The sequence below is a fragment of the Tiliqua scincoides genome, chromosome 5 (assembly GCF_035046505.1).
Source record: "Tiliqua scincoides isolate rTilSci1 chromosome 5, rTilSci1.hap2, whole genome shotgun sequence".
NCBI lineage: Eukaryota > Metazoa > Chordata > Lepidosauria > Squamata > Scincidae > Tiliqua > Tiliqua scincoides.
The window spans coordinates 95,297,270-95,319,695 of record NC_089825.1 but is presented as its reverse complement, the minus strand read 5'-3'; the positions used below and the strand labels follow the sequence as shown (position 1 = coordinate 95,319,695).

The 22,426-nt window shown below is 46.1% G+C and overlaps 1 protein-coding gene across 1 annotated transcript in view; it reads right to left on the bottom strand.

Annotated features, from left to right (window-relative positions):
• Positions 1-6,428: 6,428 nt before the first annotated feature.
• Positions 6,429-22,426, bottom strand: part of LOC136652396 (olfactory receptor 10A4-like) — a 30,717-nt gene continuing 14,719 nt past the window's right edge. Inside the window, exon 2 of the mRNA XM_066629334.1 lies at positions 6,429-6,539. Within this exon, the coding sequence (XP_066485431.1) occupies positions 6,429-6,539 (111 nt within the window). The remainder of the gene's footprint in view (positions 6,540-22,426) is intronic.

Here is a 22,426-nt window from a genome sequence, read left to right as displayed (position 1 = left end):
CGTGCTCATTTTTATGTAAACCCCAGGAAACCAATGGCAGGATAACTCATGTGTTATAATATGGTGAAATAATAATATAGTAATCATGTGAAGTGATTTCTCTTATTCCTGATATTGGGAGTGCCCCCTCCTGGGAAAAACCTTAATGCGTCCGGGTCCGGTTCCCACTCCCCGGAAGAAATACTTGGTTCTGGCCTTTAGTGCATACCCACTTCCTAATTTGAGCCTGGTCATTTTACTCTCCCTGGACTGGGACTCTTCACTCCCCATATGCTGACCTGTTCAATCGCAGTGTTTGCTCTAGGCCAGCTCTGAGGCTCATTCCTCAATCTTCCTTGTAAATCAGCCTCTGAGCCCTTTTTCAGAGTTGGTGCCACATGACAAAGCCCCATAGTTTCTGACTGACCCAAAAGATCCATGGAACGTTCCATCAACGGGTAGATGGGTTTTGGCAGCTTGTTGATAGCCTCAGAAAGACCCATGTCTTTTGTGGGGCTGGGGGAGTGGTCAGAAAGTATGTGGCTTTGCCACCTGGCACCAACTCTGAAAAATAGCAAGGAGGCTGATTTGCAAGGAGGACTGAGGAATGAACTCCAGAACTGGCCTAGAGCAAGTACAGCGAACAGGTCAGCATATGGGGGGTGAAAAGTCCCAGTTCAAGGGGGATATAATGGCCAAGACCAAATTAAGAAGTGGGTTTGCATTAAAGGCCAGAGTCAAGTGTTTGCTCCAGGGAGTGGGAACCGGACCCCAATGCAATCAGGTTATTCCACAGGAGGGGAAGCTGCCAATATCGGGAACAAGAGAAATCATTTCACATGATAACTATATTAATATTTCACCATAATATAACACATGATTTATTCTGCCATTCATTTCCTGCGGCATACACAGAAATGAGAAAGATGCGAAATGGGTAGCTGGGTTTTGGTAGCTTGTTGATAGCCTCAGAAAGGGTCAGGCGGTCAAATGGAGAGGAGGCACCGGCTAAAGAGCTCCAGGACCGTCCAAGAGCCGGTTCAGTGACCAGGGCTCAGGAAGGTTAAGCCATCTGTCCTGGCCAAGGGGAAGGAAGGAATCCCGGCGCACAGCGGGAGAGGGGGCTGCGCCAGAGCCCAGAGGCCATGCCAGGTCCCTGGGACAGCCGCCCGGACCCCAAGGCGACCAGGTCCTTTCCTTGAGGGGTTACAGTCGCTGTGAGGAGCAGGAGAGCTTTCCAGCACATTGGTTCTCCCGACCAATGCGGGGCTTTTGCGGGGCTGGGGGAGCGGTCAGGAACTATGTGGATTTGCCATCTGACACCAACTCTGAAAAAGGGCTAGGAGGCTGATTTGCAAGGAGGATTGAGGAATGAGCTCCAGAACTAGCCTGGAGCAAGCACGGCAAACAGGTCAGCGTATGGGGGGTGAAAAGTCCCAGTCCAGGGGGAGTATAATGGCCAAGCCCAAATTAAGAAGTGGGTTTGCATTAAAGGCCAGAGCCGAGTGTTTGTTCCAGGGAGTGGGACCCGGACCCCAATGCAATCCGTTTTTCCCCAGGAAGGGGCGCTGTCAGTATCGGGAACAAGAGAAATCATTTCTCATTTTTGATATATTATTATTTCACCTTAATGTAGCACATGATTTATTCTGCCAATGGCTTCCTGGGGCATACATAGAAATGGGAAAGATGCAAAACGGGTAGCTGGGTTTTGGTAGCTTGTTGATAGCCTCAGAAAGGGTCAGGCGGTCAAATGGAGAGGAGGCAGCACCGGTTTCTATAACTATATGCTCCAGGTCTGTCCAAGAGCAGGTTCAGTGACCAGGGCCCAGGAAGGTTAAGCCCTCTGTCTTGGCCAAGGGGACGGAAGGAATCTCGGCGCACAGGTGAGGAGGGCGCTGTGCCAGAGCCCATAGGCAATTCCATGTCCCTGGGACAGCAGCCCCAACCCCAACGCAACCAGGTCCTTCCCTGGAGGGGCTACTGCCTCTGCTGGGAACAGGAGAGCTTTCCAACACTTTAGTTCTCCCAACCCAGGACTTTTGTGGGGCTGAGGACTGAGGGAGTGGTCTGAAACTATGTAGTTTTTCCATGTACATTGAACATTGCACACAGAACTGCACATGTATAGGCTGTGCTTGTTCTCGGTCAGTTCTGGAGCTCATTCCTCAATCTTCCTTGCAAATCAGCCTCCTAGCCCTTTTTCTGAGTTGGTGCCAGATGGCTAAGCCCACGGGCAGGGAGAACTAATGTGTTGGAAAGGTCTCCTGTTCCTCGCAGTGGCAGGAACCCGTCAATGGAAGGACCTGGTCGAGTTGGGGTCGGGGCTGCTGTCTCAGGGAGCTGGACTTGCGTCTGGGCTCTGGCGCAGCCCCCTCTCCTGCTGTGCGCCGGGATTTGTTCCTTACCCTTGGCCAGGACAGATGGCTTAACCTTCCTGGGCCCTGGTCACTGAACCTGCTCTTGGACAATCCTGAGGCTCTATAACTGGTTCGTCCTCTCCATTTGACCGCCTGACCCTTTCTGAGGCAATCATAAACCTACCAAAACCCACCTGCCCATTTCGCACCGTGCTCACTTTTATGTAAGTCCCAGGAAACCAATGGCAGGATAAATCATGTGTTATAATATGGTGAAATAATAATATAGTGATCATGTGAAGTGATTTCTCTTATTCTCAGTTCATGAGGAGCGAACAGTCCAAGGGGGATATAATGGCCAAGCCCAAATTAAGAAGTGGGTTTTTAGTAAAGGCCAGAGCCAAGTGTTTGCTCCAGGGAGTGGGACCCGGACCCCAATGCAATCAGGTTATTCCACAGGAGGGGAAGCTGCCAATATCGGGAACAAGAGAAATCATTTCACATGATAACTATATTAATATTTCACCATAATATAACACATGATTTATTCTGCCATTGGTTTCCTGCGGCATACACAGAAGTGAGAAAGATGCGAAACGGGTAGCTGGGTTTTGGTAGCTTGTTGATAGCCTCAGAAAGGGTCAGGCGGTCAAATGGAGAGGAGGCACCGGTTAAAGAGCTCCAGGACCGTCCAAGAGCCGGTTCAGTGACCAGGGCCCAGGAAGGTTAAGCCATCTGTCCTGGCCAAGGGAAAGGAAGGAATCCTGGCGTACAGCGGGAGAGGGGGCTGCGCCGGAGCCCAGAGGCCATGCCAGGTCCCTGGGACAGCAGCCCGGACCCCAAGGCGACCAGGTCCTTTCCTTGAGGGGTTACAGTCGCTGCGAGGAGCAGGAGAGCTTTCCAGCACATTGGTTCTCCCGACCAATGTGGGGCTTTTGCGGGGCTGGGGGAGCGGTCAGGAACTATGTGGATTTGCCATCTGACACCAACTCTGAAAAAGGGCTAGGAGGCTGATTTGCAAGGAGGATTGAGGAATGAGCTCCAGAACTAGCCTGGAGCAAGCACGGCAAACAGGTCAGCGTATGGGGGGTGAAAAGTCCCAGTCCAGGGGGAGTATAATGGCCAAGCCCAAATTAAGAAGTGGGTTTGCATTAAAGGCCAGAGCCGAGTGTTTGTTCCAGGGAGTGGGACCCGGACCCCAATGCAATCCGTTTTTCCCCAGGAAGGGGCGCTGTCAGTATCGGGAACAAGAGAAATCATTTCTCATTTTTGATATATTATTATTTCACCTTAATGTAGCACATGATTTATTCTGCCAATGGCTTCCTGGGGCATACATAGAAGTGGGAAAGATGCAAAACGGGTAGCTGGGTTTTGGTAGCTTGTTGATAGCCTCAGAAAGGGTCAGGCGGTCAAATGGAGAGGAGGCAGCACCGGTTTCTATAACTATATGCTCCAGGTCTGTCCAAGAGCAGGTTCAGTGACCAGGGCCCAGGAAGGTTAAGCCCTCTGTCTTGGCCAAGGGGACGGAAGGAATCTCGGCGCACAGGTGAGGAGGGCGCTGTACCAGAGCCCAGAGGCAATTCCATGTCCCTGGGACAGCAGCCCCGACCCCAACGCAACCAGGTCCTTCCCTGGAGGGGCTACTGCCTCTGCTGGGAACAGGAGAGCTTTCCAACACTTTAGTTCTCCCAACCCAGGACTTTTGTGGGGCTGAGGACTGAGGGAGTGGTCTGAAACTATGTAGTTTTTCCATGTACATTGAACATTGCACACGGAACTGCACATGTATAGGCTGTGCTTGTTCTCGGTCAGTTCTGGAGCTCATTCCTCAATCTTCCTTGCAAATCAGCCTCCTAGCCCTTTTTCTGAGTTGGTGCCAGATGGCTAAGCCCATGGGCAGGGAGAACTAATGTGTTGGAAAGGTCTCCTGTTCCTCGCAGTGGCAGGAACCCGTCAATGGAAGGACCTGGTCGAGTTGGGGTCGGGGCTGCTGTCTCAGGGAGCTGGACTTGCGTCTGGGCTCTGGCGCAGCCCCCTCTCCTGCTGTGCGCTGGGATTTGTTCCTTACCCTTGGCCAGGACAGATGGCTTAACCTTCCTGGGCCCTAGTCACTGAACCTGCTCTTGGACAGTCCTGGAGCTCTATAACTGGTTCGTCCTCTCCGTTTGACCGCCTGACCCTTTCAGAGGCAATCATAAACCTACCAAAACCCACCTGCCCGTTTCACATCTTGCTCACTTTTATGTAAGCCCCAGGAAACCAATGACAGGATAAATCATGTGTTATAATATGGTGAAAAAATAATATAGTAATCATGTGAAGTGATTTCTCTTATTCTCAGCATATGGGGAGTAAACAGTCCCAGTCCAAGGGGGATATAATGGCCAAGCCCAAAATAAGAAGTGGGTTTTTAGTAAAGGCCAGAGCCAAGTGTTTGCTCCAGGGAGTGGGACCCGGACCCCAATGCAATCAGGTTATTCCACAGGAGGGGAAGCTGCCAATATCAGGAACAAGAGAAATCATTTCACATGATAACTATATTAATATTTCACCATAATATAACACATGATTTATTCTGCCATTGGTTTCCTGCAGCATACACAGAAGTGAGAAAGATGCAAAACGGGTTTGGGTAGCTTATTGATAGCCTCAGAAAGGATCAGGCGGTCAAATGGAGAGGAGGCACCGGTTAAAGAGCTCCAGGACCGTCCAAGAGCCGATTCAGTGACCAGGGCCCAGGAAGGTTAAGCTATCTGTCCTGGCCAAGGGGAAGGAAGGAATCCCGGCGCACAGCGGGAGAGGGGGCTGCGCCAGAGCCCAGAGGCCATGCCAGGTCCCTGGGACAGCCGCCCAGACCCCAAGGCGACCAGGTCCTTTCCTTGAGGGGTTACAGTCGCTGCGAGGAGCAGGAGAGCTTTCCAGCACATTGGTTCTCCCGACCAATGCGGGGCTTTTGCGGGGCTGGGGGAGCGGTCAGGAACTATGTGGATTTGCCATCTGGCACCAACTCTGAAAAAGGGCTAGGAGGCTGATTTGCAAGGAGGATTGAGGAATGAGCTCCAGAACTGGCCTGGAGCAAGCACAGCAAACAGGTCAGCATATGGAGGGTGAAAAGTCCCAGTCCAGGGGGAGTATAATGGCCAAGCCCAAATTAAGAAGTGGGTTTGCATTAAAGGCCAGAGCCGAGTGTTTGTTCCAGGGAGTGGGACCCGTTCCCCAATGCAGTCAAGTTATTCCTCAAGAGGGAGCGCTGCTTGTATCAGGAACAAATGAAATCATTTCACGGAATTAATATATTATTATTTTACCATAATAGAACACATGATTTATCCTGCCATTGGTTTCCTGGGGCATACATAGAATTGATAGAGATTTGAAATGGGTAAGTGGGTTTTGGTAGCTTGCTGATAGCCTCAGAAAGGGTCAGGCGGTCAAATGGATAGGAGGCACTGGTTATAGAGCTCCAGGTCTGTCCCAGGACTGACTATTATTTCACCGTAATATAACACATGATTTTCCCTGTTCCTGATTTTCTGGGGCATAAGAGTGATAAAGATGCGTAATGGTTGGTTGGTTGGGTTTTGTTGGCTTGTTGACAGCCTCCTAAAGGGTCAGGCATTCCAACTGAGAGAATGAACCAGTTATAGAGCTCCAGGTCTGTCCAAGAGCCAGTTCAGTGACCAGGGCAGAGGAAGGCAGAGCCATCTGTCGTGGACAAGGCGAAGGTTGGAATCCCAGCACACAGTTGGAGAGAGGGCTGCACCAGAGCCTAGAGGCAAGTCCAGGTCCCTGGGACAGCAGCCCCGACCCCAACACAACCAGGTTCTTCCCTTGAGGCATTACTACCCCTACTAGGAACTTCCAACTCATTAGTTCTCCTAACTCAAGTCTTTGTGGGGCTTAGAACTGAGGGTACGGTCAGAAACTATGGGTCTCTTTCATCTGGCACCCATGCTGGAAAAGGGCTAGGTGGCTGATTTGAAAGGAGGACTGAGGACGGAGCTCCAGAACAGACCTAGAGCAAGCAGAGTGAACTGGTCAGCATATGGGGAGTGAACAGTCCTAGTCCAGGGGGAGGAAAGCGGCCTAGTCCAAATTAGGAAGTGGCTTTGCACTAAAAGCCAAAGCCATTTGCTTGTTCATGGGAGTGAGACCCAAACCCCATGCAATCAGGTTCTTCCCAGGAGGGGGCATTGCCTATATGGGGAACAAGGGGAATCATTACACAGGGTTCATATATTATTATTTCACAATCATAGAACACATTATTTATCCTGCCACATTTTCCTGGGATATAGGAGCGATAGAGATTGTAAACAGATGGGTGGGTACGTGTTCGTACCCTGTCAGAAGCCTCATTCAGGGTCAAGAGGCCAAACCGAGAGGAAGAACTGGTTATAGAGCTTCAGGACTTTCCAAGAGCAGGTTCGGTGATCAGGGAAGGGTGAGGGAACTGCCCTGGACATGGGAAAGGAAGGGATCCCGGTGTACAGGAGGAGACGGGGCTGCGCCAGAGCCCAGACGGAAGTCCAGGTCCCTGGGACAGCAGCCATGGCCCAAATTCCACCAGATCCTTCCCAGGAAGGGGGCACTACCTCTACGAGTTACAGGTCAGAGTGCCAACATATTAATGCTCCCTACATTGCTTTCATAGCAGCATGATTTGAGAGATTGGTCAGAGGGTCCTGGCTTTGGTAGTGTGTGGAGAGCTCCAGAATTGGTTGGTGAGATGATATGAGTCGAGGATAGCTGTTAGAGCACCAGGAATGTTGAAGTCAATTAATTTCATTAGTTTTCCCCACTCATTGGTTTTGTGGGACTCTGAGAGTGTTCAGAAACTATCGGGCTTTCTTTTCTTGCAGTGACAGTGGAAGTGGGCTGGTCAGCTGATCTGAGATTCTGTTTCCTCACCTTGGTCCAGTACTGGAGAGGTGGATCGCTCCTGCAGCAATCACTGGCAGAGTCAGGAGCCGGTACCTGGCGTAGTGTCAGGAAAGGGACAGTGACCAGCCCTTGCCCTGGGGGTGGTATGAAGCCTGGCACACTTGAGGAAAGGGGCCTGTGTCAGTGCCCTGAGGCAAGTTCTGGTCCCTGGGACAGCAACCCCAATACCAAAGGAACCTGGTTTCAGGTTTTTCATAGGTATTCAGTTGCTCTCTTTGCAAGTTCCCATGGCTTCCCAGGGAGCCACCGCTCATAGTTTATGAACCTCTGCCCTAGGTTACCCTGCTCAAGTTGGTCTAACGTAGCTATCTTTTATTCTCCCTTTTCTGGATTACATTATCAGGCTCATTTTGCCACCACTTATCTTTGTCTTATTCCTTTTTATTAATTGCCAATACTGGCTTGTCCCATATTTTTCCCTCCTAGTCTACATGGTTCAGTGTGGCTACCACTTATCTTGCTTTAATTCCTTAATTTCTTTCTAACACTATCAGGCTCAGTTTGGCCACCACTTACCTGTATCTTATGCCTTGTTTTCCTTCCCCACTGAGCTCTGCATTATTCCTCCTTTATTTGCCAACATTATCAAGCTGGCCACAGTGACCTCACTCTTATTGCTTCTTTTTACCATATCAAGCTCTACTTGGCCACACGGGGGTCCCTTTTATTCTGCTTTTTCTTTCTTAATTGTCAGGGTTACTGGGCCACCACTTACTCTCTCTTAGCCTTTATTTCCTTTTCCCATATTTTCCCCATGTTATCCAGACTGAAATAAGAACAGCCCCGCTGGATCAGGCCACAGGCCCATCTAGTCCAGCTTCCTGTATCTCACAGCGGCCCACCAAATGCCCCAGGGAGCACACCAGATAACAAGACCTGCATCCTGGTGCCCTCCCTTGCACTGGCATTCTGACATAGCCCATTTCTAAAATCAGGAGGTCTACATCACTGCACTTAACTCTTTTTTACTCTTTTGTATTATCAGGCTCTATTCTGCTAAGACGTACCTGTGCCTCTTTAGTGTTCCTTCTTTTCTTTCTCAGACGTTGCAGCTTCCATCGGACCTGTACATTCTTGTGTCTTATTCCTTTTATCCTTGGCCTCTCCCTTATTCTTTTATTTTCAATATCATTCTGGCACCTTATCAGGCTCAATTTGGCCACTACTTGTATTCCATCTTTTCTATCTTACATTATCAGGCTATATTTGTTCAGTACATATGATTGTGTTACTCCTTTTTTTTTTTTTAAACTTTCTAAGGGCACAATCCTAACCCCTTATGCTTTCCAGCACTAGCATAGCAGTGCCAATGGGACATGCGCTGCATCCTGCAGTTGGGAGGCACTCACGGAGGCCTCCTCAAAGTAAGGGAATGTTTGTTCCCTGACCTCAGAGCTGCATTGCCCTTATTCAGTGCTGGAGAGCACTGACTGAAGGGGTTAGGATTGCGCCCTAATAAGCCTTTCCTTATTCCAACTTTGTCCTTACACTATCAGGCTCGGATCACACTTTGCTCTCTTCTGTTTCTTACTTCCTTTCTCAAGCAGAATGTGGCAGCACGATGCTTTATTTTACGGCTTTCTTTTCCCCTTACATTTACCAGGCTCATGTTATCACCCATTACCACCAGATGTGCCTCCAGTTACCTCTGTTTTCTTCTTTTATTTCCTGTAGAGCTTTCCAATATTGATCCATTTTTTCCTACATTATCAGGTTCCATTTTATCCACACTGAACTCCCTTCTATTCCTTTATTGTTTCTCATATTAGGCTAATTGGGCCTATTTATCACTTTTTTACATCATTAGACCACTCCTGGTTCTCTCTTTTCTATCTTGCATTATCTGTCTCATTTTGGCCACTTCTTATTCCTTTCCCACTGAGCTCTTCCTCGTTTCTTTCCCACAGGCTCAGTTTGGGCACACTAAGCTCTCTTTTATTTCTTCCTTTCATTCTGACATTACCAGGACAAAACTGACCACCACTTACCCAGATCTTATTCCATTTTTCTTTTCCATCATTGAGTTCTTCTGCCTTTTTGCCCTACATTATCAAGCTCAGTGTGGACACAATGAGGTCTCTTTTGTTCCTTCATTTCTTTTCTTAGTTACGAAGCTCAGTTTGGCCATTCCTGACCTGTGAATTATTCTCTTTTCCCCCTTCCCTTAGTCTCTATTTTTTTGGTCTTTCTTGCATTATCAGGCTCTGATAGTCATACAGCTGTGACTATATCTATCTATCTATGTGACTCTTTTTTCCTTACCACTGAGCTCTTGCCTTTCCTCCCTTTCACCCTATGTTTTCAGGGTCCGTTAGCTACACTGAGCTGTACTTTATTCCTTCTTGCATTATATGCAGCATACATCCATGCTTAGCTCTCTTTTATTCCTTCTTTTCTTTCTTACTTTATTAGGCTCTCCTTGGCCACTGCTCACCTGGATCTTATTCTTTTTTTTTCCTTTCCCACCTGTTAGCTCCCCTTTGTCTTGTCCTTTCTTTTTACATTATCAGGCTCCATTTGGCTACTGCTTACTTCTCTCTCATTTCTCTTTTTGTCTCGTTCCTTCTTCAATTTTGCTTCTGCTCCCCACTGCTTAGCTCTTTTCCCCCTTTCCTTCTTCAGTCCTGTTTCAACTTCCCACCACCTCCCCCTCTTTTATTCTTTCTCACATGTTCAAGTTCAAGTTGACCACAGATTGCCACTGTATCAACCCTGATTCAATTTTCTACAATCTGCTTCCCTTTATTCCTCTTTATTATGTGTTTATTTAGTGAACTATTTCACTAATTTAATTGAAATCTTTTTACCACAGCCTTGCAGCCCCATAGGGGCCAGCAGGATGCCTTTCATCAGGCATTAAGCAAAAGAGCAGCATTTTTACCCATTTTTCATATGACCAAGGCCTTAATTTCCCACCTTCTAACTCACTTGAATTAATTTTTTCTTCCTTTCTCTCCTGCAAGTTTTGACATGGCCTCTTTCTTTCTCTATTTCTTCCATTTTATATTTCCAAAACCCTGTGTGTTTTTCTCCCCATTTGCCCTTTTCTCTCTGTCACTGTATTCTGTTTTACTTTTTCTACCTTTTTCTGAATTTCTCCCTATTTTTTTCAGTTGTCCTCCAGTTCATTCAATGTTCTTTATAGTTTTTTTTTTCCTTATGGGGAGAATTGGTTTCTTGGACAGAGGAAGAACAGAGTCTGAGCTTGCCAAGTCTAGGCTGTGGGAACTCCCAATTTTTCCCTGAATTAAGGAAATCCTAATTGCCTACTTGCTAGATGGTAGACTTCGTATTACTCCAGCTGGAAGATCTGAGGTATGGCAGTCAGCTTCTGGATGTTGGCTCATATCTCCTTCTTCTTTTTCATCAATGTCTTTTTATATAATGTCACCTGGGGAGAAGAGAATTGAAGAGAATAATTACTTATGCTTTTCTAAACTTTAATTTAGAAAAGGAGCTTGGGGGGGTCACCAGAGAAGTGGAGGAGGTGGATTTTGATGGGTCAGGGTTGTGTGCTGGGGTTCCCAGAACAAATGATAATGTCTCCTTCTGTACTTGCCTTCTGGCTGTGAATTCTTCTCAGAATGGGCCATATTTGTTCTATGGCACAGTTGGGATTTTGGGAGTCAGGACATTGCTACCTGGACCCAAACAGGCATGACTTTGATCATTTTATTGGCCCCTACATATTGGTATCCACATGGATAAATACCATGTGGCCTGAGGACAATCCAGATAAGGGTTGCAGTGAAAGGTGAGGGAGGTTTTAAGCCTAACTTCTGTTGCAGTTTTTATCAGGGCCTCCCTGTGCATGTTCCTTGTCCTAGAAAAAAAAAAAAAGAAGCTTCTATTGTCTTCAATGGGTAAACGGCATGCACAGAGTCCCCGGTTTCTATACAGATAACAGTGGTAAGTAAGGGCTAAAAAGTGGCCAGCCCTCTCCACAGTCCCACACAAGATCAGAAGGACCAGAAGGTGAGGTTGGACCCTTCTCTTTGAATATCTTAATAACCCATGTCCATAGATTTCCATTTCCACATGCGGCTGAAGGGGAATAGTCCCTGGGGAGGCTTTTCCTTCTCTGCTTGGAATGGAAGGCACATTTGCTATGCCTTCTCCTCTGTGCGCTTACCTTGTCAGTTCCCACAAGGTGTTCTGTCATTGGGTCCTGTAGAATGCTGAATGTCCCAAAAAGGAAGCTGTCGTCTTTCCACTTTTCTTAGTCTCTTCCTTCTCTGTCTGGAGCACACAATGCCCCCTGGCCAGCCAGAGTGTTTTTTGCAGTTAAAAACACAGTCCTGGTTAAAGTCACCATCAGGTCTTGAGAGAATGGGAAGGGGCATCCTTAGAATCAATCAGAGGAGTACAAGCTCTGTTCCCATTCAACAGAAGGCTGGAAGGAAGGGAAAAGAGGACATTGTGTGAGGAGGAACAGTGATCCGGGTGCTAGTTTAGTGTTTCTCAAACTGCGGGTCAGGACCCACTAGGTCGTGAGCCAATTTCAGCTGGGTCCCCATTCATTTCAATATTTTATTTTTAACATATTAGTCTTGATGCTACCATGATATGTAACTACATTTGGGGAAACATTACAGACCTGTACTTTTAACAAGTTACTCTGTACATGTTTTTAACAATGATAGTCAATGGGACATACTCCTGGGTAAGTGTAGGTAGGATTGCAGCCTAAGAGCCCAATCCTATCCAACTTTCCAGCACCAGTGTAGCTGCTATGCAGCCCCAAGGTAAGGGAACAAATGTTCCCATACCCTGAAGAGGCCTCTGTGACTGCCTTCCCACCACAGGATGAAATGCACACCCCATTGGCATGGCTACACTGGCACTGGAAAATTGGATAGGATTGGGGCCCTAAGATGGCTAAAAATTTGCCTGCTTGATGATGTCACTTCCGGTCATGACATCACTTCTGGTAGGTCCCAACAGATTCTCTTTCTAAAAAGTGGGTCCCGGTGCTAAATGAAGTCCAATAGGGTTCATCCAGCCCCCCCCCCCACTTTTCTTTCCTCCACGTGTCACAATTCACTGGCTGTTTGTCAGTGAGAACTCCTCAGAACAGGAATTACTGCTCTACAGTATCTGTTTAATGTTCTTGAAATCAAATTCAGCAATTTTGTTACCGATGGCTGCATGCTGTCTTCCGATGGCTGCAATTTCAAGCTTGGCTTCACTGGACTTTAATCTGATCCTGGGTCTTCTCTCCTACAGGGTGGTGCTGTGGAATATAAAATACAATCAATAGTCATCATCCTTACCTTCTCTCCCTAAAATTTTTCTTCTTCTTCCACAACCACCTCTATCTGATGGGAGACTCCAACCCACCTCTAAAAGTGGCCCCAGAGCCAATGGGTTTCAGCATTTCATTGTACAGATAGTTTCAACCATCACCTTGTAAAAGATCCTCTTCTTTGGATTGTCTTCTGAACCTTATCTCATCTTGTGTTGATTCTACAAGGGCTTTAGTTGGCAACCTTCAGTCTCAGAAGACTATGGTATCGCGCTCTGAATGGTGGTTCTGGAACAGCGTCTAGTGTGGCTGAAAAGGCTGATTCGGGAGTGACAATCCCTTCCATGCTGGGAGCAAGTGCAGTCTGTCCCTGGTCTGTCTCCCTGGCTATGGGCCTTCCTTCTTTGCCTCTTAGCCTCAGCCTGTTGGCCAAGTTCTCTTCAAACTGGGAAAGGCCATGCTGCACAGCCTGCCTCCAAACAGGCCACTCAGAGGCCAGGGTTTCCCATCTGTTGAGTTCCACTCCTAAGGCCTTCAGATCCCTCTTGCAGATGTCCTTGTATCGCAGCTGTGGTCTACCTGTAGGGCGCTTTCCTTGCATGAGTTCTCCATAGAGGAGATCCTTTGGGATCCAGCCATCATCCATTCTCACGACATGACCGAGGCAACGCAGGCATCTCTGTTTCAGTAGTGCATACATGCTAGGGATTCCAGCTCATTCCAGGACTGTGTTGTTTGGAACTTTGTCCTGCCAGGTGATGCCGAAGATGTGTCAGAGGCAGCGCATGTGGAAAGCTTTCAGTTTCCTCTCCTGTTGTGAGCGAAGAGTCCATGACTTGCTGTAGTACAGAAGTGTACTCAGTATGCAAGCTCTGTAGACCTCGATCTTGGTATGTTCTGTCAGCTTCTTGTTGGACCAGACTCTTTTTGTGAGTCTGGAAAATGTGGTAGCTGCTTTACCGATGCGTTTGTTTAGCTCGGTATCGAGAGAAAGAGTGTCGGAGATCGTTGAGCCAAGGTACACAAAGTCATGGACAACCTCCAGTTCATGCGCAGAGATTGCAATGCAGGGAGGTGAGCCCACATCCTGAACCATGACCTGTGTTTTCTTCAGGCTGATTGTCAGTCCAAAGTCTTGGCAGGCCTTGCTAAAACAGTTCATGAGCTGCTGGAGATCTTTGGCAGAGTGGGCGGTGACAGCTGCATCGGCAAAGAGGAAGTCACGCAGACATTTCAGCTGGACTTTGGACTTTGCTCTCAGTCTGGAGAGGTTGAAGAGCTTTTCGTCTGATCTGGTCCGGAGATAGATGCCTTCTTTTGCAGTTCCAAAGGCATGCTTCAGAAGGACAGCAAAGAAAATCCCAAACAAGGTTGGCACGAGAACACAGCCCTGCTTCACTCCGCTTTGGTTGTCAAAGGGGTCTGATGTGGAGCCATCGAAGACAACAGTGCCCTTCATGTCCTTGTGGAAAGATCTGATGATGCTGAAGAGCCTGGGTGGACATCCGACCTTGGGGAGAATCTTGAAGAGGCTGTCCCTGCTGAGCAGGTCAAATGCCTTTGTGAGATCTATGAAGTCTATAAAGAGTGGCTGTCGTCGTTCCCTGCATTTCTCCTGCAGTTGTCTAAGGGAGAATACCATATCAGTGGTGGACCTGTTGGCTCGGAATCCGCACTGCGATTCTGGGTAGACGCTCTCTGCAAGTACCTGGAGCCTCTTCAGTGGAACTCGGGCAAACAGCTTTCCTACAATGCTAAGGAGAGAAATGCCACGGTAGTTGTTGCAGTCACCCCTGTTGCCTTTGTTCTTGTATAGTGTGATGATGTTTGCATCCCTCATGTCTTGAGGTACTCCACCTTCTCTCCAAGGGCTTTATCCTTCTTCAAACTGCTACTCTCTGACACTACAAAGACAATCCTTGAATTCCTTTGACAGAGGCAGGATTCAAGATGGCTCACACCTAGAACAGAGCAATAGGGAGAAGGTAAACCATGGAACTGGCAACTTCTTCTTTCGCTGGGCTTGCTGGCCACCCAGAGCTTGTGTTAACGTCCTGAGACAAAAATCAGATGAGAAGTGCTCTTCAGAAGAGATTCCTCACACAAGCATCTCCATTGCTTAGGGCTGAGAGACGCATCACACTTCAACAGTATGTCTGATAACACCTCAGAGTGATACACTGTCTGGGGAACATGGGGAATGAGGAGGCCAAATATGTCCCAACACCCATGCAAAGCTGTAGAACACAAGTGAATCTTAGGCAACAGCAATGAAGTCTTGAGTTGTGATACCAGAAGGTAGCGCTTGAAAATTTGAGACAGACCCCCCCCCATTTTGATGGTAAACTATTGGGGGGGGGGAAATCCACATCTCCCTTTCAGGTACTTAAAAGGATTTGTGGATAAAGCGAATGCATCTGAAATGCCACAACATCTCCTGAGCTCTCTCCTCCAAAGGACACTGAGCGAGAGCAAGTTTGCAATCAAATTTTCTCGTTGCTCAAGAAAGTGGGGAGCCTATCACAGTGCAGAAGAAAAGCTTCTTTCACCACCTCCTTGCCTCACCTGATGGAATTTGGAAGATGCCCACAAAGGAAAAGTTTGACTACCTTGAAAAGTTTAATCTGGTCTTGAGCATCACTTTTCAGATAACTCTCCCCTGGCTGCCAGGAGACGACTTCCTAAGGTTGCCTGAAATATCAGAGAGATTCAGAACACAGAAGCCATTAAGAAATCATTCTTAGATGTTTCTGTATGTTATCTTTCAATCAGCATAGACAGGAGGAAAAGAATGAAATTCTTGCCAAAATGTACTCCTGATCGTTAGAACCATTGTTATTACTTCTATGCGACAATAACCAATCTCTAATGCTCTCTTCACCCCTTCCTCTTCCGCTCTACATCTCTTTTATAATAGTAAAAATGAAAAATGCAAAATGAAGGTTAACCAAGAAAGAATTGCTGGTTTGATCTGGTCTAGTCTTTCCAGTCTGGTGAGAGCAATGTTCTGACCTACTGACAGTTGAACCAAGGGACAGTGATGTCAGAGTGTGATGTCACAAGAAGGCCATCAGAATGTGATGTCACAAGAAGGCCATCACGCTGCCCAATCCTAACCAATTTTCCAGTGCCGGTGCTGCTGTGGCAATGGTGTATGCACTGCTTCTTTTATTGGGAAGGCAGTCACAGAGGCCTCCTCAAGGTATGGTAACATTTGTTCCCTTACCTTGGGGTTGCATTGCAGCTGCATCGGTGCTGGAAAATTGGATAGGATTAGGCCCATAGTGGGTCCATTAGTCTAGCACGCTGTTTTGCACAGTGATTAGTCAAAGGCTTCTGGGGAGCCCAGAAACAAGGTATCAAGGCAACCACAAGTGCGATTCAGTGGCCTCTGAACCGAGAGGTTCCACTTGGGAGATCTGATTAATAGCCATTGATAGGCCTCCTCTTGAAATTGTCCCCTCTCCTTTTAAAGTCATCCCAACAGAGTGGGTCCATTAGTCTAGCATGCTGTTTTGCACAGTGACTAGTCAAAGGCTTCTGTGGAGCCCTGAAGCAAGGAGTCAAGGCAACAGCAAGCAGCATTCAGTGGCCTCTTAGGCAGCACTTGCAAATTTAAGACAGCCCCCCACCCATTTTGATGGTAAACTATTGGGGGGGGAAATAGTTTATTTCTCCCTTTCAGGTACATAACAGGATTTGTGGATAAAGCAAATAAAACTGAAATGCCACAACACCTCCTGTGCTCTCTCCTCCAAAGGAAACAGTGACACAGAAACCATTAAGAAATTGAAAGTTTCTGTATGTTATCATCTTTCAATTAGTATAGACAGGAAGAAAAGAATGAGATCCATGCCAAAATGCACCCCTGACCATTTGAACCATCATTATTACTAATACGCTACAATAACCAATAAGAGCTCTAATACTGTCTTCATCCCTCCCTCTTCCCCTCTCAATCTCTTTATAATAGTAAAAATGAAAACTGCGAAATAAAGGTAAACCAAGAAAGACTTACTGGTTTTGTGTGGTTTAATCTTTCTGGTCTGGTGAGAGCAATGTTCTGACCAACTGACCAACTGACCAACCAACTGACAGTTGAACCAAGGGACTATGATGTCAGAGTGTGATGTCACAAGAAGACCATCACACTACCATGACAACCACTGCTAAATTACAACACAGTGGGTCTAGGCCAGTGATTTTCAATGTTTTTCATCTCATGGCACACTGGCAAGGAACTAAAATGGTCAAGGCACACCATCTGTTTTTTGCCAATTGACAAAGCACACTGGGCTGCCAAGCGCTCACATCCTCAATGTCCCTACTAATAAATGACCCTCTCCCAAATTCCCATGGCGCACCTGGGGACCATTCACAGCACACCAGTGTGCCATGGCACAGTGGTTGATAATGGCTGGTCTAGGCCATCATACTACCAGGACAACACCTGCAAAATCCCAACATAGTGGGTCCATTAGACTAGCACCCTATTTTGCACCATGACTAGTCAAAGTCTTCTCTGGAACCTAGAAGATATCAAGGCAGCAGAGCAAGTGCTATTCAGGGGCCTCTGAACCAAGAGGTTCCACCTGGCAGTCTTGATTAATAGCCATTGATAGGCCACATCTCCATGAAATTGTCTCCTCTCCTTCTAAAACCATCAAACTGGTAGCCATCTCCACTTTTTGTGGCAGCAAATTCCAGAAGTTAATTTTGTTTCTTGTCTTTGTCTTTGTTTCATTTGTTTTATTCATAAGGACAGTTGGCAACACACTAATAACAAGATACTGTACATTAAATTCTTATCCCAACAAGAAGTCTGGGAGCATAATGAAATCTTTGACTCGTTCCAAAAAAAAAAAAAATTATGTTTTGTGATTAATTCCTCTCTTCAGAACCAATGTCCATCAAAATCATTGTGTCACCTGGAATTATGGGGGATGGAGCAATCCTGTTCCAATTTCCAACCAATCATCTCCATTTATTTTTTCTTCTTATGTGTTTACTCAGCTGAAATATTTCTACCATAGCCTTGCAGCCCCATAGGGGCCAGCAGGGTGCCTCTCTGCAGATATTAAACAAAGGAGCGGCAGCCCATTCTTCATATGATCAAGGCCTCAATTTCCTACTATCAGTTCCCCTCCAATCTCTGGCTTCCTTTCCTTTGGCCCTGAATGTTATATTTCAATCAGTACAAAAACAATGTGATCCCTGTCAAAATGCCCTTCTGATCATTAGGGCCATCATCATTACTACTATGCTACAATAACCAATAAGATCTCTAATATTCTCTTCATCTCTCCCTCTCCCCCCTCAATCTCTTTATAATAGTAAAAATGAAAACTGCGAAATGTGGGTAAACCAAGAAGGACTTACTGGTTTGGTCTCGTCCAGTCTTTCTGGTCTGGTGAGAGCAATGTTCTGACCAACTGACAGTTGAACCAAGGGACTATGATGTCAGAGTGTGATGTCACAAGTAGACCATCACACTACCATGACAACCACTGCTAAATTACAACACAGTGGGTCCAGGCCAGTCTAGGCCAGTGATTTTCAACATTTTTCATCTCATGGGACACTGGCAAGGAACTAAAATGGTCAAGGCACACCATCGGTTTTTTGCCAATTGACAAGGCACACTGGGCTGCCAAGGGGGAGCACTCACATCCTCAATGTCCCTACTAATAAATGACGCTCTCCCAAATTCCCATGGCACACCTGGGGACCATTCACAGCACACCAACGTGCCATGGCACAGTGGTTGATAATGGCTGGTCTAGGCCATCATACTACCAGGACAACACCTGCAAAATCCCAGCATAGTGGGTCCATTAGACTAGCACCCTATTTTGCACCATGACTAGTCAAAGTCTTCTCTGGAACCTAGAAGATATCAAGGCAACAGAGCAAGTGCTATTCAGGGGCCTCTGAACCAAGAGGTTCCACCTGGCAGTCTTGATTAATAGCCATTGATAGGCCACATCTCCATGAAATTGTCTCCTCTCCTTCTAAAACCATCAAACTGGTAGCCATCTTCACTTTTTGTGGCAGCAAATTCCAGAAGTTAGTTTTGTTCCTTGCCTTTGTCTTATTTGTTAAAAGGACAGTTGGCAACACACTAAAGAAACAAGATACTGTACATTAAATTCTTATCCCAACAAGAAGTCTGAGAGCATAATGAAATCTTCGACTCGTTCCAAAAAAAAATTATGTTTTATGATTAATTCCTCTCTTCAGAATCAATGTCCATCAAAATCATTGTGTCCCCTGGAATTATGGGAGATGGAGCAATCCTGTTTCAATTTCCAACCAATCATCTCCATTTATTTTTTCTTCTTATGTGTTTACTCAGCTGAAATATTTCTACCATAGCCTTGCAGCCCCATAGGGGCCAGCAGGGTGCCTCTCTGCAGATATTAAACAAAGGAGCGGCAGCCCATTCTTCATATGTTCAAGGCCTCAATTTCCTACTATCAATTCCCCTCCGATCTCTGGCTTCCTTTCCTTTGGCCCTGTATGTTATATTTCAACCATACAAAAACAATGTGATCTCTGTCAAAATGCCCTTCTGATCATTAGGGCCATCATCCTTACTACTATGCTACCAATAAGATCTCTAATATTCTCTTCATCTCTCCCTCTCCCCCCTCAATCTCTTTATAATAGTAAAAATGAAAACTGCGAAATGTGGGTAAACCAAGGAGAACTTACTGGTTCGGTCTCCTCTAGTCTTTCTGGTCTGGTGAGAGCAATGTTCTGACCAACTGACAGTTGGACCAAGGGACTGGGGTCATGTCACAAGAAGTTTGATGCCACAAGTAGGCCATCACACTACTATGACAACCCCTGTAAAATCCCAGCATAGTGGGTCCATAAGCCTATCACCCTGTTTTGCACAACGGCTAGTTTAAAGGCTTCTGTGGAGCCCAGAAGCAAGATGTCAAGGGAACAGCAAGTGGTATTCAGGGCCTCTGAACTGAGAGGTTCCACTTGGGAGTCTTGATTAGGCCACCTCTCCATGAAATTGTCTCCTCTCGTTTTAAAGACATCAAACTGGTAGCCATTGCCACTTTTTGTAGCAGCAAATTCCAGAAGTTAATTTAGTTCCTTGTCTTTTTCTTATTTGTTAAAAGGACAGTTGGCAACACACTAAAGAAACAAGATACTGAACATTAAATTCTTATTCCAACAAGACATCTGGGAACATAATGAAATCTTTGCTGGTGCCAAAAAGACATTATATGTTGTGTGATTAACTCCTTTTTTCTGAATCAATTTCATTGTGTCACCTGGAATTATGGGAGATGGAGAAAAACTCCAGCCACTTTCTCCATAGCATGTGTGCTGAATCCAGGTATTTTCACTGGGATCCCCACATCTTTTCTGTGCCTTTGGGTCTGTTTTCTCATATTTTGGGCAAATTGGACTCACCAGCAGCTCCTGTGCATTCAGCAGCTGGGAGCATTACAGGTAGCTTTTATCTCTTTCTTTTATAAGCGCCATAAGCTCTTTCTCTTCCGTATGAACCAGAGATCCTGCCAGGGACTGGGATATACCTGTTAATTGGCTCACATTTCAATCTGTCCGACTCCAAAGGGGAACAGACAGGTATCTTTCCACTCATCAGGTAAACCAGTGACATCATCATAGCCAAATCTTAAAACTTGCAAGCCCATCAGGAACTGAGTGGTCTTCATGCCAGTTTCCTGAGAACCCAAACTGTGGGTCTCGGAGAGAAGTACCCACTCACAGGCAGCAAGAGAAAGTGGTCTGGAAGTTCCATCTTCCAGGTAATTAGGACAGGGACTAGCAGTGTAGCAGAGATCTGTCAGGTTCTGATTCATTTCAGTTCCGTTTTTCCACTGGTTTACAAAATTTTCCTAAATGAGGCAAGCAGAATAGTAGCCAGAGGTCCTTCTGCACATTTTTATTGCACATTTTTATCTAGTTGCCTTGTTCTTTTTTTGTTTACTCCTCTTATTTAATGTTTTAATACAACTGGTTACATTTGAACCCTTGATCTGCCTGGAACTTGTTTTGTTCCTGCATTATCAGGTTTGCTTCAAGCATATTAAGCTCTCTTTTATTCCTTCCTTTCAATCTTACATTACCAGGCCAAAATTCACCACTACCTACCCATATCTTATTCCATTTTTTTCTTCCCATCAATGAGCTCTTCCAGCATTTTGCCCTACATTATCAGGCTCAGGCTCATTCATACCTCTCTTTTATTCTATCTCACATGTTCTGGTTCAAATTGGCCATAGATTGCCTCTGTAGCAGTCCTGTTTCAGTTTCGTACCATCCCCCTCCCTTTATTTCTTCTTCTTATGTGTTTAGTTGAAATATTTCTGCCACAGCCTTGCAGCCCCATAGCAGCCAGCAGGGTGCATTTCAGCAGACATTAAGCAAAGGAGCACATTCTTCATATGATTGAGGCCTTAATTTCCTACCATCAATTCACCTCCGATCTCTGGCTATCTTTGACACTGAATGTTATTATATTTCAATCAGTACAAAAACAACGAGATCCCTGTCAAAATGCCCTTCTGATCATTAGGACCATCATTACTACTATGCTACAATAACCAATAAGATGTCTAATGTTCTCTTCATCCTTTCCTCTTCCCCTCTCAATCTCTCCATAATAGTAAAAATGAAAAATGCAAAATGAAGGTAAACCAAGAAAGACTTAGTGGTTTGATCTGGTCTTGTCTTTCTCGTCTGGTGAGACCAAGGCTTACCGGTTTGGTCTGGTCTGGTCTTTTTTTGTCTGGTGAGAGCAATGTTCTGACCAACTGACAGTTGAACCATGATGTCAGAGTGTGATGTCACAAGAAGATCATCACACTACCATGACAACCACTGCTAAATCCCAGCATAGTCGGTCCATTAGACTAGTACCATGTTTTGCACAGTGACTAGTCAAAGGCTTCTCTGGAGCCCAGAAGGTATCAAGACAACAGCAAGTGGCATTCAGGGGCCTCTGAACCGAAAGGTTCCACTTGGCAGTCTTGATTAACAGCCATTGATAGGCCACCTCTCCATGAAATTGTCTCCTCTCCTTTTAAAGCCATCTAACTGCTAACCATCACCACTTTTTGTAGCAGCAAATTCCAGAAGTCAATTTTGTTCCTTGTCTTTTTATTGTTTTAGCTGTTATTTTCATTGCCTTGTTTACTGACCTTTAACACAAATCATCAGGACAGTTGGCAACACACTAAAATATGTGGTCCCCACCTCTTTCCTGTGCCCTTTGGTCTGTTTTCTCCGACTCTGGGAGCAGCACAGGTAGCTTTTGGCCCTTTGTTTTGTAAGCACCAAAAGCTCTGTCCCTTCCATTTGGGTTACGTTCCTGTCAGGGACTGGGATGCACCTGCTAATTGGCTCACATTCCCATCTGACTCCAAGGGAGGACATACTGTTATCTAGGTAAACCCTTTCGACTAATCATGTAAACCAGTGACATCATGATAGTCAAATGTTAAAAATTGCAAGCCCACTGGGAAGGGGATGGTCTTGATTCCTGTTGCCTCAGTGGGTCTTGGAGAAAAGACTCACGGGGCAGGAAGAGAAAGTGGTCTGGGAATTAAATAATTGGGATTGGGACACAGTCTAGCAGAGATCTATTAGACTCTGATTTATTTTGATTTTGTTTTCCCTGTGGGTTAAAAAACATTCCTGAATGAGTCAAACGGAATAGAATCCAGAGCTCCTTCTGCTGGCCATTAGCAGTAACCTTCCATTAATGTTTTGTATCACACAATTTTTATGTAGTCACCCTGTTCTTTTTCAATTTTATTTACTTCCCAACCCAAGAGTGACTGCAAGGTGAGGCACACAGGCCAAGTGGCAAATATCCCAAGTCAATCTATATCCCAATATCTAGCTC